General features: G+C 50.9%; 1 protein-coding gene across 1 annotated transcript; it reads left to right on the top strand.

The window, feature by feature from the left end:
- Window positions 1-286: 286 nt before the first annotated feature.
- On the top strand, window positions 287-17,262 carry C1H1orf174 (chromosome 1 C1orf174 homolog). Its single transcript, XM_054442811.2, has 4 exons — window positions 287-6,559; window positions 13,922-14,035; window positions 15,308-15,796; window positions 16,323-17,262. The coding sequence occupies exons 1-4, from the start codon at window positions 6,545-6,547 to the stop codon at window positions 16,437-16,439; spliced, it is 735 nt and encodes a 244-aa protein (XP_054298786.1). The 5' UTR covers window positions 287-6,544; the 3' UTR covers window positions 16,440-17,262.
- The last annotated feature ends 442 nt before the right edge of the window (window positions 17,263-17,704 follow it).

The following is a 17,704-nucleotide window of genomic DNA, read 5'->3' on the forward strand; positions in this document are numbered from 1 at the left end:
GCCCTGCCATGCCCCTGATGTTTGACTAAGTGAGCCTACGGGGTGCTGGGCACAGGAGCATCTGCAAGTGGGAGGCAGACGTGGATCTGCAGGGAGGGACCTGTCCACACACCCGCTCCCAGCCTGAACCTCACTCTGCCATCAGCCCGATCCCCGGCCGGTTTCCACTGCCAGCGGTCCCTGCTTGAAGGCAAGGGAGCTCTCAAATTAGGGCTTTTCATCTTGGTGTTTTTCTTCCTGACTGCCCAAAGGTTCTCATAAAATGGCAATTTTTTTTTTTCATCTAGCTGGAAATGTAGCCTTTTCCAGGCTCTGCAAATCCCAGACCTTTTCTTCAAAGGACACTGCAGTGTGATCCCAGTGGAGGGCTGGCAGTGAGGCGCAAAGTGGCCCATCCCTCGGAGCTTTTATGCTGGATGATGTTGGAGTTCACGATTTGAATATTCCCCCCTGATGTGCGGTTTCACTGATACCCAAATGGAGCGTGTTCTTCATATAGTCAGGGCAAGTGGAGACTACGGGGTTCCTGAGGTTCTCCTGCCCTGCAGCCTCTCTCTGCAGCTGTGTACATGCGCCATGACTCCCCATGGAGGGTGCAGCTCCACCCTGGCAGGAGCCGCGCCCACAGCTCCCACAGCCCTGCCTGTGCACTGCCTGCAGTGCTCTTTACAACGTGTGTGCAGAGAGCCCAACAAACTTTTGATGAATTAAACCAGTGGACTCCACCAGGAGACAAGTCCTGGCTTCCGCTGGAGCATCTCCACAGGGCCTGCATCGGTGAAAAGCGGAGGCAAGTGAGTTCTCCTAGGTAGGCCTCCACTTCCTGCCTACTTACACAGTGATGGTGAGCTGCCATCAATAAGAACAGAAGCACAATTCAATTTTTAGAACACACAAAATTAGGTGCCCATAAAAAACAGAAGCCAAAAATTAAAAGACAAGTGAATGAGAAAGAACAAAACAAAACCACAATATTGAGAAACTTTAAGGAAGGCTCAAATTTCCTGGCAAGGGGTCAGAGAGGGGCCAGGGCTGGGCGTGAACCTGGGAAGAGACAGCCAGGCCGGGCTGACCAAGCCGGGTCAGGCCATGGGTCATGACCTCCTGGAGACCACAACAGCATTGGGCTGGGGCAGGTGCCATGGATGTGGCCACCGCTGCCTCCTGATCCCAGCACGTTGTAGGATATATGAAGCAGAAAATGGTCTACTCTACTCAAACATTGTCATGTCACAGACTACTGATCAGTCTACAAAGTGGGCTACAAGAGTCCAGTGAATGCTCAGCCTCCAGTGAGGGCCCCAGGGGCGCAGGCATTGGGCCCTTCCACCCGCATCTCCTTCCCCATCTCTGCATGGCGCCGACAGTTCCTATATACTTTACACCTGATTCTGATGCCACCAACTCCAGAAGAGACCCTCTGCCCCATGCTGGTGGCTCTCTGAAGTTTCTGGGCATCTTCCAACTGCCCCAGGGGGAGCCCTGTGAGTCTCTCAGGCACCCTAGCAGGCTCAGAGCCTACATCCTTCTCCGCTGTGTCCTTCATTCAAGGCAGGACCTTGGCACATGTGTACGGGGCGGACACGGGAGGAGCTGCAATACTTTCCAACAGCAGACAGCTGTCCTACCGCAGGGTTATTTTTGCCCAGCTAACTCAGGTGGACCAAGAGGATAGGAGAGGGTGGGCTATTAAGAAAACATTAGTTTAGGTCAATTCAAAGAGAACTTTTTTTTTTTTTTTCGACGAAGTCTTACTCTGTCGCCCAGGCTGGAGTGCAGTGGTGCGATGACATTTTTAAAGCATGCTGCAAGATTTTTTTCCCCTGCCTTCTCCCTCTCTCTCTCTCTTTCTACCTATTATTTCTTTCTTTTAATTATAAAAGGCCAGTATGCAAGAGAGGACCCGTCATCATACAGGTCACCATCTATTGGCAGGAATGCGACGTGCTCTGGCCAGGGTGGCCTCAGTTAATGGGTCTACCAACTGCTAGTCAGTTGAAAAATCTCTTCAACTTTCTCACTGGCCCTACAGTGTTTGTCAAAGGCAAATACTGAACTGGGGCACAGCAGTGTTTTAAGTCGGACATTTGTGGTATGGGCAAGAATGCAAAGTTTCCTCCAATCCACAATCCTCAAGTTCTCTGTGTGTGTCTCACCCCCGGCCGGCCGGCCAGCCAATGTCCCCTGGGTATCACCAGCCTCTGTGAACAAAACACAGACCCTGCCTTCCAGGGGCTTACAGTTCACATGGGGGGCCAGCCACGTACAAGCCTGCACAGACTTCACACGCCTGTCACCATGAGGAGTCTCACTGTGCCCTGACCTGGCCGGCTGGGGACACAGCTAATCAGGAATAAGAACAGAAGCAGACACAGCGAACACGGGAAGCCGTGGCGCGGAGGTGGCTTCGGCCGAGCCTGGTTTTCTGCCCCCTCCAGGGTCTCCTGCAATTCCACGTGACAGCTTGAGGTAGAGCCGGGGAGAGAATTCAACACTGGCTCCTCTGCCCACGCCAACACCTCCCACCTCGTCAGGAGGGGTAGCCTGTCCAGACGGGGCTCCACTGCACATCCAGCCTTGACTAGGAGGCTCTGTTTCCCCCAGGTGGGCCTGAAAGGCGCCTGCATCCTACAGGATGAGGGAGGGAGAGGGGGCCCCAGCCACTTCCTCCCAGGATCCTCGCCCAACACCCCCAGCTCTGTGCTGTTGCCCACGTGGCCTCTCCCCCGTGGCTCCCATCACACTGCAAACGTACAATTCTGTGTGACGATTCCACGCCTGGGCTCGCGCCTGGCCCAGTCCCCAGAATACAGTGGAGCTTGATACGTTGAGTGAATCAGTGGATGCGCCATGCTCTGGGATAGCGCCGGAGAAACGGTCCCGGCCTGCCACAGGGTCTTGGTAGAAGAGTGCAGAACACTACAAAAGCAGTAACCGGCAGACTGAATGTGGCGGGCAGGGGAGCATCCAGGAAGGGCCCCCTGAGGACAGGAGATATAAGCTAAGTTGAGGTTTAACAAATGGATTAGCCAGGCAAAACGTGGGTTGGGGAGCTGGGGAAAGAAGGTTTTCAGGCACAGGGAAGTGGGGAAGAGGCTTTGCAGTGCTCAGGAGCTCAGAGAGGCACTGTGGATAGCAGAGGAGCAGGGGAACAGGTGCTGGGACTCTGTGCGTCTGCAGCAGGGAGCGGCAACGGTGGGCAACCTCAGAAGCCCTTCCGCACATTCATTCAACAAATACCTGCTGGGCACCCACAGTGTGCCAGGCACCATGCCAGGACTTACAGGCCACTCTAAGACTGTGGCTCTGGCTCCTAGAAGCAGGGGATCACCCCAACAGCTGTGGGCTGCCCAGGCCAGAGGAAAAGGAGAGACCAGCCATGAGGCTTCAAAATCTAGAATTAACAGCAACCAGCATCTGATAGGATGTGGGCAGGGAGAGAGAGACGTTCACGAATGGCCTGGGTGTCAGGCCTTACAGCTGGGAGGCCGGAAACCATGCTCATCCCAGACCCAGGGAGGGGATAGACCACAGTGGTGAAGGGAAGGAGAGTGCCCTTTGGGATGTTAAAAGTCCACATGGCTCGGAGCCCAGAGCCCTCATCGGGCGGGCGAGGCCAGGCAGTGAGGCGTTTACATCAACTGGCACCAACCACTAACAAAACAGGCAAACACCAGCCAAGCCCCAGTGGATGAGAACTTTGAGCGCCCAAGGACTGGGAAATAAAACCACTGAACCAAGCTTATTATGAAATCAATCTCTGCGAAAATGGGACAGGCTAGGTGTTTAACAAAGTATCGCTTGCTCTCATTTTTTTCTGAACAGCTGGCAGCGATTATATTAAGTTTCCATTTCAAATGCATTTCCTGCCAGTTACACATTTGTCTCCTCCCCTTCTGTACAACATGGGAAATAACACGGGAGAAGCGCAGGTCTAGGAAGAGAGAGGGTACAACAGCCAGGTAGGACATGTGTGAGTGTGCGTACACCAGGGCTGCAAGCATCTTCACTCACTGCCGAAAGCAAAACCCCACGTGCAGTCTAATTTGAGGGCTCCACCTAATTACCAAACGTCACACTTCTAAAGAGAGTGGAGGCCGCATAAAGCTCAAGCTGGCAGGATCCTTAAATACTCTCCCTTCTCAGGCACTAAAAGGAGGCATCAGCTGCATGTCTGGGCTTTGAGAGAGTCATACCGTAAGAGCAGGCACACTGATGCTTTTGGAAGAGATTATGAATCACACCCTGCCTTGGAACAGTGCACAGAGGGACCCTGAACAGGCCATGAAGCCACAATGCAATGCAGTTCACTTTTCAACCTTTGTAGTTTAAGTGGAAAACCTAATGCTTCTGACAAAACTGCCTGATTTAAATGTTCTCACTTGAAAAAAAATAATAATGATTTAAAAAGGAAATAAGACTCCCATTTATTTGCAAAGCACAGTACGGGCTGCTGGGTGCGCCTTGTGCCGGAGCACCTGGGAGCCAGCCCTGGACTGCGCAGCCACCTGCGGGCGGAGAGGGGAGGGGCCAGGTGTCCTCGGCCTCTGACGTGGTTTCCACCCTGCGCCCTTTCCTGAAGACACACATCCTAGAGCCCAGAGAACTCGAGGGCTGGAGGGTTTAAGGCAAGGCTGGATTTCATTTCTATGTTGAAATTCTTAAGAACAGAACAGTGTGCCGGGCGTAGTGGCTCACACCTGTAATCCCAGCACTTTGGGAGGCTGAGGCAGGCAGATCACGAGGTCAGGAGATCGAGACCATCCTAGCTAACACGGTGAAACCCCGTCTCTACTAAAAATACAAAAAAATTAGCCGGGCGTGGTGGCGGGCGCCTGTAGTCCCAGCTACTCCGGAGGCTGAGGCAGGAGAATGGCGTGAACCCGGGAGGCGGAGCTTGCAGTGAGCCGAGATTGCGTCACTGCACTCCAGCCTGGGCGACATAGCGAGACTCCCGTCAAAAAAAAAAAAAAAAAGAACAGAACAGTTGGCCTCTCGCAGTGGCTCAGGCCTGTAATCCCAGCACTTTGGGAGGCCAAGGTGGGCGGATTATTTGAGGTCAGGAGTTCGAGACCAGCCTGACCAACATGGTGAAACCCCATCTCTACTAAAAATACAAAAATTAGCCAGGTGTGGTGGTGCCTGCCTGTAATCCCAGCTACTCAGGAGGCTGAGGCAGGAGGATCCCTTGAGCCCATGAGGCGGAGGTTGCAGTGAACTGAGATCGCGCCACTGCACTCCAGCCTGGGTGACAGAGCGAGACTCCGTCTCAAAAAACAAACAAACAAAAAAAAAACCCACAACAGAACAGTGGTCCTCAGCTTTACAAACATCTCCCTCAGCGGCGGCCAAAGAAGATGCATCACAGCAGCCCAGGCCAGCTAGGGGCGTGTCTGCTGGAGGAGGCGTGGCCGCCGTGTGTCCACCCAGAACTGATAGGGCGTGGCCACTGGAAGAGGCTTGGGCGATACGGGTCCACCCGCGCCTGCTAAGGGCGTGGCCATTGGAAGAGGCGTGGCCACTACGAGTCCACTTTGGCCCCGGAGAGTAACGGGACGGCGGAGGGGTCAGTTCCCGCCTTGCTCGTAACAGGGGGCGAAAACCGGCCCCCAGCCCGACGCCGGACCCTGGCCTCCTGGGCCCACCGACAGCCTCCACTAAGGCCCGCTCCCGGACGCGACGTGGGGGACAGCCGAGGCCACTTCCCGGGCAGGCCACCCCAACCCAAAGCGGCACGTCGCGGGGCAGCACAGCCTGCGACAAGCGCGCAAAGCTCCCCAGCGGGGCAGCAGCAAGGGCAGGCCTGGGAGTCCCTCGCGCTGCTCAAGGCCGCTAACCGGCGCTCAGAAACCAGCGCTCTGCGGCACTGGAGAAAGCACTTCCGGCCCTCCTGCAGGCTCTTAACCAGGGGCCGCAAGGGGAGGCGCCCCTCACGGACGCCCTGCCCGCCCCTCTCAAACATGGCGGCCACAGGCGCACCAAGAGAAGCGCCCCTTACAAACATGGCCATCTGCCCTTCTCAAACATGGTGGCCAAAGAGGCTTCAAGGGAAGCGCCCCTCAAGAACATGGTTGCTCGCCCCTCAAGAATATAGTTGCCCACCCCGCTCAAACATGGCGGCCACAGGTGCACCAAGGGAAGAGCCGTTCATGGCCATGACGAACATGGCCGTCTACCCCTTTCAAATATGGCGAACACAGTAGCTACAAAAAAAGCACCCCCCGCAAACATAACCTCTCAGGCCTGCCACGGGCATGGGAAACATAGCGACTACAGGGGTGCCAAGGGACGCGCCCTCACGAACATAACCTGCCACAGGCCGACTTCCTGCTCCAGTGTCCCACCACTGGCCCAAGGCCTGTGAGCTTCGCCCGCCACTTACGTAAGAGCCAACACTGTGGGGTCACATGACGAGGGCGCTGCACTGTGATTGGCTGTGCTGACGTCGGACGCCGCCGCGGCGCGCTCTGCAGACTGCGGGTCGCCGCTCCGCCGGGACGCGTTGGGCCGGGGCGCGCGGTGCTTTGCTGCGGTGCTCACACTCATGAGGAGCCGGAAGGTGAGGGCTGGGTCCCGGCAGCAGCTGCGCCGGGCAGGGCGGGGACTCCGGACCACCTGCTGTCTGGAGAGCCGGGGCGGGGTCACGGAGTTCCTGTGGCCTAGGAGCGGCCTCCGCTTGGGCCTCGCCCCCGGGAGGAGTGGGGGGCTCCAGGCCACGCTCCCGGGAGAAGGAGGGCTCCCAGGTCACGCCCCTGGGAAAAGGGGGACTCCGGGCCACGCCCCCGGGAGAAAGGGAGCTCCCAGGCCACGCCCCCAGAAGAAGGGGAGTTCCCAGGCCACGCCCTCGGGAGAATGGGGGCTCCGGGCCACGCCCTCGGGAGAAGTGGAGCTCACAGGTCACGTCCCCGGGAGAAGGGAGTCTCCCAGGTTACCCTCCCCGCAGAAGGGGGGCTCTGGGCCACACCCCCGGGAGAAGGGGGGCTCCGGTCCACGCCCTCGGGAGAAGTGGAGCTCACAGTTCACGTCCTGGGGAGGAGGGGGCTCCCAGGTCACGCCCCCTTGAAGGGAGGTTTCAGGCCACTTTCCTAGGAAGGTGGGGCACCCTCTCCAGAACTGGTTTCAACTCCTGGTAGTGCTGGATGCTGCAGAGCTGAGTTTGTGCCCCTCAACTGCTGTCACTCCAATGGAGGTCACACAGCAAGTGACCTCAGCTTGGCCCCATCTATTTAATGTGCTAGAAGTGGGGTGATGAGGGATCCACCCAGAGGGTGGTGAGGATTGAAGGGGGGATGCCAGTGTCTGGCAAGGGGCAAGTGCTCACTGCGTGGGTGTAACAGTTAAGGTGAAGGACCCTCTTCACAGTGGACCCGGCTCAGGTCCAGGTCCACTTGGGAGGCTCTGAGCTGCATGGAGGCTCTCCTGGTTTGTTCAAATGGAGTGGCCACTTGTGAATTCCAATTCCTTTTACTATTTTTATCTTTGAACCAAAACGTGTCTCCTGTAGGCGCATATACTTGGATCTTTTTTAAAATCCTGTCTGGTAGTTTCTGCCTTTTGATTGAATTGTTTAGCGCGTGCACATTTAATATTATTGATATACCGTAGTTAGGTTTACATATGCCACTTTACTTTTTCTTTTGTTTATACAAATCTGTCTTTTTCTTCCCCTGTTCGTCCTTTAAGTGGATTAAAGTGAATATTTCCTAATGTAGCATTTTAATTTAATGATTTTTTTCACGACGTTTTTTGGGTTTTTTCCAGTGCTTGCTCTGTGTTTCACCGTATACATCTTAATCTTCATATTCTCCATATACATCTTAAGCTTCAGATTTGTACTAGGTTAATTCCAAGTGATACGGAAATGTTACTCTTATATGGTTATTTTTGTGGTATTTTGTTATATGTATTACATCTGATAATGTTACAAACTCAACAATACAGTGTTATCATTATTACTTTCTGTTTGTGGTCATTTCCTTAGCCAGTAGGGGTTTGCTTTCACCCACTTTCTTTGTTTTGTTATTGGCAAATATAGTACATGTCTGTATATATTATATACATATTATTGTATACAATTGCTTTTTAATTTAAGAGGAGGTAGAGGAATAGGCATTTAAACTATCTTTATAAGAACATAATTACCTTTATTGGTGCTGTTTTTGTGTGTGTGTGGTTTTGAATTACTGTCTGGGGTCACTTGCTTTCAGCCTAATGAACTTCTTTTAGTATTTCTTGTAAAGTGAGTTTTTTTGGTTGTTTTTTGTTTTGTTTTGTTTTGTTTTTTGTTTTTTTGCTTTGAGACCAGAGTCTCACTCTGTTGCCCAGGCTGGAGTACAGAGGTGTGATCTCGGCCCACTGCAACCTCTGCCTCCCGGATTCAAGTGATTCTCGCCTCAGCCTCTGGAACAGCTGGGGTTACAGGAGCCTGCCACTACGCCCGGCTAATTTTTATATTTTTACTGGAGACGGTTTCACCATGTTGGCCAGGCTGGTCTAAAACTCCTGACCTCAGGTGATCACCACCTCGGCCTCCCAAAGTGGTGGGATTACAGGCGTAAGCCACCATGCCCAGCCCATTTTTGAAGTATAGCTTTGCTGGATATAGGATTCTTGGTTGACAGGTTTGTTTGAGCACGTTGAATATGTTTGAATATTCTCCATTGTTTCAGTCAGTTCATTTATTGAGGTTCCCTTCTAAGTGGCTTTCTTCTTGGGGCTTTCAAGATTTTGTTCTCTTTCAAGATTTTGCTTTGATCTTTGTATTTTTACAGTGATGTGTCTGTGGATCTCTTTGCATGTATCCTATTTGGAGTTCTGTTCATTAAGATTCCTGGATATGGGGCCAGGAGCAGTGGCTCACGCCTATAATCCCAGTACTTTGGGAGGCTGAGGCAGGCAGATCACGAGGTCAGGAGATCGATACCATCCTGGCTAATGCGGTGAAACCCCATCTCTACTAAAAATACAAAAAATTAGCGGGGCATGGTGGCAGGCGCCTGTAGTCCCAGCTACTTGGGAGGCTGAGGCGGGAGAATAGCATGAACCTGGGAGGCGGAGCTTGCAGTGAGCCAAGATTGTGCCACCGTACTCCAGCCTGGGCGACAGACTGAGACTCCGTCTCAAAAAAAAAAAAAGATTCCTGGATGTGTAGGTTAATGTTTTTCTATAAATTTGAGAAGTTCTCAGCCATTATTTCTTCAAATATTTTTTCTGCTCCTTTCTGTCTGCATTCCTGGTGGTTCTTATTACGTGTATGTTAGTGCGCTTAATGATGTCCAGCATTTCTCTGCGGCTTGCTTTATTTTTCTTCATTCTTTTTTTCTCTGTGTTCTTCAGCATGCATAATCTATCGATCTGTCTTCAAGTTTGCTTATCCTGCCAGTTCAGTTCTACTGTTGAGCCCTTCTAGTGAATTTTGTTATTTCAGGTTTTGTACTTTTCTACTCCAGAATTTCCATTTGGTTTTTAAGTAATTTCTCTTTATTGATAGTCTCTTTGATGCAACATTATCTTATGTTTCTTCTTTATTCGTGATCTTGATATTGTTTATTATGGCTACCTTGGTCCTTTATATATGTGTAAATCCAACATCTGGTCACTCTCACAGCTTCTGTGGCCTGCTTTTATTCCAGCGTATGAGTCTACTTTTCTTTTTCTTTGAGTGCTTCATAATTTTTTGTTGGAATTATGCCTTCATAATTTTTTTGACATTTTAGATAATACATTTTAGCAATTCTGGGTACTGTCCCCAACCCTGGGGCTTGTCATTGTTAATATGCTTCTTTGTTTAGCAACTGGGTAGATTGTTTTGATAAAGTATATTTCCCCTGCCACAGTGTTCAGCCTCTGATGTTGCTGGTGGAGGGTGGCACCCAGCCACTCTGGATGACAGTGGTTTTAATGAGGTCCTTTTCCTCTTTCCCTGACCACATCCAGCTGTTAAACTTCGCTAATGCCAGGTTATTGTGCTGTTCTCAGCAACAGCCTGGGCATAAGTTGCTCTACAAACTAATCCAATCAAATTGTGGCTTCTTCGAAGGGATGCTTTCTAAGGTCAGTGTTTGGTTAGTTTGTTCTATGCCCAAGAGGCCTCCTCCCAGCCATGTTAGTCTCTGTTTCTCTCCTGCGAACTAGTTGGCCTACCATTTGGCCTATTGCTTGATTCTCCACTGCCCCCACCCCCTTCATCACAGCCTCCAGTGTTCTTGAACAGCTCCCTTAGGCTTGAACTTCTCCACATTCCGTTACAGTGAATTTGGTGCCTTTGGGCAGACTTAAGAGCTGTCTGTTTAGTTGCCTGCCTCTCACCCCAGGCAGAGCCTCTGAGCCAGGGCCCTGCAGCTGAGGACAGTAATAGGCTCCTCTTGGAATAGGAGCTGGGGGAGCTAGCAGCAGCCTGAGATCCTCCAAATTTGCCTTCCCCAGCCTGGAACCACCTCATATCTAGGACAGGGTTGATGGGGCCCCAGTCTTCTTGGTTCACTGGGTGGAGCCTCTTGTAGAGGCTCAAACCCTACTTGTAGAATGGAGCCAAGGTGAAGCCTTCATTCTACAAATAGGGTCTGAGCAGAAAGGAGGGCCCCTCTTCTCAGTCCTGCTCACTCAGGACCTAGTTTCAGCCATAGGTGGGATGAGAGCAGAAAGGGAAGCACTACTGTCCTGCCTCTCCTGGGAAGAAACCCCGCTGCCTGGGAGCTGGGGAGGTGGGAGGTGGGAGGTGTGAGGTGGGAGTTGGGAGGTGGGAGCTGGGGAGGTGGGAGCTGGGAGGTAGGAGCTGGGAGGTGGGAGGTGGGAGCTGGGGAGGTGGGAGCTGGGAGGTAGGAGCTGGGAGGTGGGGAGGTGGGAGGTGGGGAGGTGGCCCTGTGTTCTTGGCTGCAGCAGGACAGAGTTCAAATGCCACAGACTCTCCATGTCCTTACCAAATGTATGTAGGTGTTCTGGAGCAAGTGTTTCTTCATTTGCTGGGTGCCCATAGGACCATTTCCAAAGTCTCTCTAAATGGCTGTTTTGGGACTGCTCATCACTTTCTCTGAGTAGAAGGTCAGTGAAGCTCCTCAAGCCGTCATGTTGAAGTCAGTCTCGGCCAGCCCTTTTGGAGAAACCATGTTTGTGCTTCTGACATACCAGTTATTAAACAATCTACTGGAATGAGGAGAATCTCAATGGTGAGAAAGTCTTTCCTTTTTTGGACTGTGGGAGCAGTCCAGCTGCAGAGCAGGAATCTGCAAGTGAGACTGTGACCAATTCTTGACATTTTGGAGTTGACACCTTGGAGGTAGTTAATCCATGATGAAACTGAAGCTAAGCTGCTCTCATATTTTGACTCCTGTCAATCCGGAGTGGACAGCAAATGGCCTGCTCAGGTGTCTGTAACAGCCAGCGCTTCCAGGCCCACCGGATCATCTGGCTTTTCTCTGCAGAAGGGGCCGAAAGGTCCACCTGATGAACCTGTTGCACGCGAAAAGTTCAGAACCGCTGCTGCCAAGATGCTGACAGAAGCCTTGAGAAGCACCTGCTGCGGGAAAAGACCTGCAGGCGTAGAACACAGAGCGGGTGGCAGCTTCTTCAGTTCAGTCCCCACCTCAGGCAGTTTTTGGGGGTCATATCTAGGGTGAGCTGTGGTAATGGAACAGAGATTTGGAAGCCAGGCATCACTTGTATAACCTCATAAGCTCCTTACCCAAGTTGTCATCATCTGAAATGGGTGTGCCACTCCTTTAAAGCTGCTCAGGCACCGAGCTGGGCTCCCCACACAGCATACTCCAGAACAGAGCAGCAAAGCGCCCAGAGGACGGCTCACAGCAGGGAGGAGAGGAGGGGCAGTGGCTTTCTAGGACAGCGATGTCTTTTCCCTATGAGGCACGTGATGGTGTTTTAGGGAGATGGGCTTGTTTAAGACCCAGTGGTAGGATTTTGATGAGAGATGTTTATGGCAACTCTTAGCAAGTTCTATAACCTCTGTTGCCTCAGTCCCCTTGGTGTAACTGTGACCATGACGTCTGCCGGGGCTCTCAGGAAAGCCCTGCTCTTATGAGAGGACGGAGGCCCAGCCCCCGGTGTGCCATGGTAGCAGGCACTTCACCCAGCCTGTGGGCACCTGGTGTGTCCTGTGTACAGTGGGCAGGTGTCCTGGCCTCTGGTGGGCTGCTGCCTGCTCTTCTCCCTCCTGTTTCAGACGCACACTCTGACTGCCACAGTATCACAGGACCTTGGAGCTGCCACCCCACAGGGCTTCTGGAGCTGTCTTGGGCAACGGGGTGCATGGCAGAGAGAGATTATTTCTTTTTTTTTTTTTTTTTTTTTTTTTTTTTTGAGATGGAGTCTTGCTCTGTCACCCAGGCTGGAGTGCTGTGACGCAATCTCGGCTCACTGCAAGCTCTGCCTCCTGGGTTCACGCCATTCTCCTGCCTCAGCCTCCTGAGTAGCTGGGACTACAGGCGCCCGCCACCACGCCCGGCTAATTTTTTGTATTTTTAGTAGAGACGGGGTTTTACTGTGTTAGCCGGGATGGTCTCGATTTCCTGACCTCGTGATCCACCCGCCTCAGCCTCCCAAAGTGCTGGGATTACAGGCATGAGCCACCGCGCCCAGCCGAGACAGATTATTTCTATGTTTTATTTTTTTGTTTTTTTCCTTTTTTTATTTCTCTTATCTGCTGTTGGGCAGGGCACTCTTCATCCGTTCCCTTCTGGGTTCCAGTTCTAGGGCCTATTGGCAGCAGCTCTTGGGTCTTTCCAGACCATGTCAACCTGCATTGCTCCTGTTTGTTGCTTCTACTACTCACACTCATTGCTTTCGAGTTTTCTAAGTGCGGTGTGGTATTCTGGACTGGATTCTGGAACAGAAAAACAGTTCATGGAGAAACTGATAAAATACAAATAAAATCTATAGTTTAATGAAGAGTACGGTAATGTTACTAATTTCTTAATGGTGACAGTGTCCTGTAGTTGTTTAACATTAGTGGAAGCTGAGTGAAGGCTACATGGCAACTCCCTGTACTATTTTATTGCTATTATTTTTTCAGACACGGTCTCACTCTGTCACCCAGGTGGAGTGCAATGCTGCAGTCATAGCTCACTGCAGCCTCAAATTCCTGGGATCAACGATCCTCTCACCTCAGCCTCCCACATAGCTGGGACTACAGGTGCACACCACACACCTGGCTAATTTTTTTTCAATTTTTTTAAAGATAGGATCTCGCTGTATTGCCCAGGCTGGTCTTGAACTCCTGGCCTCAAGCGATCCTCCTACCTCAGCTTCCAAAGTAGCTGAGATTACAGGTGTAAGCTATCACACCAGTTTCTTTGTACTATTTTTTGCAACTTTTCTAAATACCAAAAATTATTCCTAAATAGTTATTTTAAATGTTATGTCTTTAATTAATTTCTTTCTTGTTATTAGAAGAGTTTGCTTTGCATTCAGGATAAAAGAGAGGTGGACCAGTTTGTTAATATTAAGATTTGTAAGACAGTCACTAGCTGCATTCAACTAATGGAATAGGACTCTAATTTGAGGGAGAGAAACTTTGGTTTCCTCATGTTACCTTTTTTTAAGAACTTTGACAACGTATGAAAGTTGGAGATCCTTCTAAGGAAGGGCATGTGCTGCTTATTCTAAGTCAACTTTGAAGTTGACTTAATTTCCACTAATGGACAAATGGTGGCTACTAGAAATATACAAGATAAGGGGGACAGATTGTCCCAAGCCTCCAAGATCGTGGAAATAGTAGATCCTGTATCCTAAACCCAGGCACAATTTTGTTTGGATTTACACATTCGGGCCACAGCTGTCTCCACAAAGATGATAAAATCCTGGGAGCGGGAGGGGCTGTCTTCGGGTGTTCTTTAGGTGGGAAATTCTCGTCTGCACTTTCATGTTGCCTCCCTGAGAGTGCTCTCTGAGTGGCTCTTGATCTGTCTAGCTCACAGGTGCAGTGCGGTCTTCGGCGCGCTTGAAAGCACGAAGTTGTTCGGCAGCCAGGTTGGCCTCTGCCCAGGAAGTCGGTGGTTCCACATCTGCCAAGACAGCATGTCTGGTGAGCTCTGTTACCATGGAGAACGCCAAGATCCTGACTCGAGGGTCCATTTTATACAAAATTGCCACTCCAAAATGTGTTGCTTTAGAAAAATATCGAATGTTACTTGTCTGCCAGAGGGGGACTATTTCAGATGAAAAGGTGACAGCACTGTAATTACCTTCAGAGAAAGACACTCGGCAGGCTGGGGCTGGCTCTTCTAGCACCTGCCCATCTGTGTGTGGGTCTAGACCCGGGCTCTGATCCTAGCACCTGCCCACCTGTGTGTGTGTGTCTAGACCCGGGCCCTGATCCTAGCACCTGCCCACCCGTGTGTGTGTCTAGACCCGGGCCCTGATCCTAGCACCTGCCCACCCGTGTGTGTGTCTAGACCCGGGCCCTGATCCTAGCACCTGCCCACCCGTGTGTGTGTCTAGACCTGGGCCCTGATCCTAGCACCTGCCCACCCGTGTGTGTGTCTAGACCTGGGCCCTGATCCTAGCACCCGCCCACCCGTGTGTGTGTCTAGACCCGGGCCCTGATCCTAGCACCCGCCCACCCGTGTGTGTGTCTAGACCAGGCTCTGAGGCCACTTGTGCTCATCGCTCTGCTCTTAGTGTGCCATTGAGTCATGCTGGCCCATTGCCGTGCAGCCTCACCGCCAGAGGCTTGAAGAGAAAGGCAGAGTGGGTGGGAAAAGGAATCTCATGCCGTCTGCCGTTCACCCTAGCCCAGCCATCGATTCCGAGGAGTGAGTTCCTGAACTTACCAGTGAAGTAGAGCCGCTTCATGGAGCCCACAGCTGAGGGGTTGGGACTTGGCCATATGCCAGCGTGTAGCACAGAGCTTTGCTCATAATGAGGTGCTTGGTAAAATTTTGTCGAAGTCAATTTAGCAAATATTTCTTGAGCACCTTCTGTGTGCCAGGCACTAATCGGTGAATAAAGCAAAGACCCCTGCCTTCACAGAGCTTATGCCCTAGCAGAAATGAATGAAAGCTGGATTCTTTTACTGTAATTGTATAATATATAAATATATGCTTCAGAATTCACCTCAGGAGCTGTAACACCACTAGGGAAAACTGAAAGTGTAGGAGTGATGTGGGGTGTGTCTAGATTCAGTCTCACTTGTATTTTGTCCCTTGGTGGCAAAACAGTGAAATGGCGATCTGTGAAAGTTGTGGTCACAGCATCTTTATCATTTCAGATGTGAGAAGAAATACTAGCCTCTGGATTGAGGCCTGTTTTATTTGCTAGATGTGTCTGGTTCCCCTTACATTTTTTTTCTTGACAGACTTCCTCATCCCACAAAGCCACAGACAGGCGAATGTCCAAGAAGTTCAAATGTGACAAAGGACATCTTATGAAGTCAGAATTACAGAAGCTTGTCCCTAAGAATGACAGCGCTTCTTTGCCAAAAGTGACACCTGAGACCCCTTGTGAAAATGAGTTTGCTGAAGGCAGTGCCTTGCTTCCAGGCAGCGAGGCTGGCGTTTCTGTGCAGCAGAGGGCTGCAAGTCTTCCCCTCGGTGGCTGCAGAGTTGTGAGTGACTCTCGCTTAGCAAAGACTAAAGATGGCCTGTCTGTGCCGAAACACAGTGCCGGGTCCGGAGCAGAAGAATCCAACAGCAGCTCCACTGTGCAGAAGCAGAACGAGCCAGGGCTAGAGATAGAGGATGTGCAGAAGCCACCACTTCAGATGGACAACAGCATCTTTCTAGATGACGACAGCAATCAGCCAATGCCCGTGAGCCGGTTCTTTGGAAACGTTGAGCTCATGCAGGTAAGAGCGGCGCCTTCCTCCTCCCATGGGTACTCAGGAGGCAGCTGCACATTCAGGTCACACACTCGCCACTCAGTGCAGTTTAATGCCTCAACACAACATTAAACATAAATTGATCATTTTAACCCACAAGGAGAAAATGAAACCGTTGGCTAATTGGGGGCCCTCCCTCCATCTCCCGAGCTGAGATTCACTGCCATCGGGAAAGGTGGTGGTGGGAGGGGTTCCTCCCGCAGCCACAGGTGTGTTTCCGTGAAATCAGATTTGTGGTTTTTTTGAACATCTACCCCACGCTTGCTGTTGCTTTCTTTTGTTTTGAACCCAGCATCTTTCCTTCTCTTTACTCGATCAGCCCAGTAGGGAGGAAGCTCTCATCTAGAGGTGAGTGCTGGGACTCAGGTATTTTCACGTGTCTAAAAGGGAAGAGCGCTCTGCAAGCCCCAGAGCTGCTGGATGGGGCACATTGCAAATGCGGGTGCAGATATGTATTACTTATGACTGAAGTCATGTTTTCTTCTCCTTTAAGGACCTCCCACCTGCATCTTCATCTTGTCCTTCAATGAGCAGACGAGAGTTCAGAAAAATGCATTTCAGAGCCAAAGATGATGATGATGACGATGATGATGATGATGCAGAAATGTAGAGGCCATACAAAATCATGTCTTTGAGTATTTAGTACCATTAACAATTTGACAACTTAGTACATTACAAGATTTATATAAAATATATCTCCAAGAGAATGTCTTAATCAAACTTCAGAACTGACCCATCTAAGTCAATAGTGCAAAGCACCCAATACCTTTGGAGGATGTACTCATGGGAACTAAAACTCAAACCGTCTTTGAGGTTGCAAAGCTGCTGTACTGTGCCAATGTCCTTTCTTTTTTTTTTTTTCCCCCCTTGGAGACAGAGTTTCTCTCTTGTCACCCAGGCTGGAGTGCAATGGCGCAGTCTCGGCTCACTGCAACCTCCACCTCCTGGGTTCAAGTGATTCTCCTGCCTCAGCCTCCTGAGTAGCTGGGATTACAGGCGTGTGCCACCACGCCCAGCTAGTTTTTGTATTATTAGTAGACACGGGGGTTTCTCCATGTTGGCCAGGCTGGTCTCAAACTCCTGACCTCTTGATCCGCCCGCCTAAGCCTCCCAAAGTGCTGGGATTACAGGCGTGAGCCACCGCGCCCGGCCAGTGTCCTTTCTTATACACGTACATACATGACGATGGCTTGAATCAGCTGCAGGGCAGTGGGCTTAATGAGAGGGATCTTTGTAAAGACAGCTCTTCACTTCAGCTCAATGGCTTTGGTCATAGGCAAGTTTGTTTTCCATTATCATAATTTGATCATTCTTGTGATGAATTCAATGCTAGTTCTTAAAGAACTCTTTTATTTCTGTATGCGGAAAAAATGTTTACCTCGGAAATTTTGCAAAATACATGTAAGAAAGAAATAAAATATATTTTGAAAATATTTTGAAAGCAGTCATATGTTCCTAAAACCAGATTCCTTTCTCAATGCCTGGGAGCCAAGTGGAGGAAACACATCCTGCCTCAGTCTCATGCTCCCAAATGCTCATAAGGCTGGGTCCTTCTTTTTTTTTTTTCTGAAACTGAGTCTCACTCTGTTGCCCAGGCTGAAGTGCAGTGGCACAGTCTCGGCTCACTGCAACCTCTGTCTCCCGGGTTCAAGCGATTCTCCAGGCTCAGCCTCCCAAGTAGCTGGGATTACAGGCATGTGCCACCATGCCTGGCTAATTTTTCGTATTTTTAGTAGAAACGGGGTTTCACCATGTTGGCCAGGTTGCTCTCGAACTCATGACCTCAGGTGATCCGCCTGCCTCGGCCTCCCACACTGCCGGGATGACAGGCGTGAGCCACCGCGCCCGGCACGGGTCCATCTTTTAGACCCGTTA

This window comes from Pongo pygmaeus, chromosome 1 (genome assembly GCF_028885625.2).
Source record: "Pongo pygmaeus isolate AG05252 chromosome 1, NHGRI_mPonPyg2-v2.0_pri, whole genome shotgun sequence".
Taxonomy (NCBI): Eukaryota; Metazoa; Chordata; class Mammalia; order Primates; family Hominidae; genus Pongo; species Pongo pygmaeus.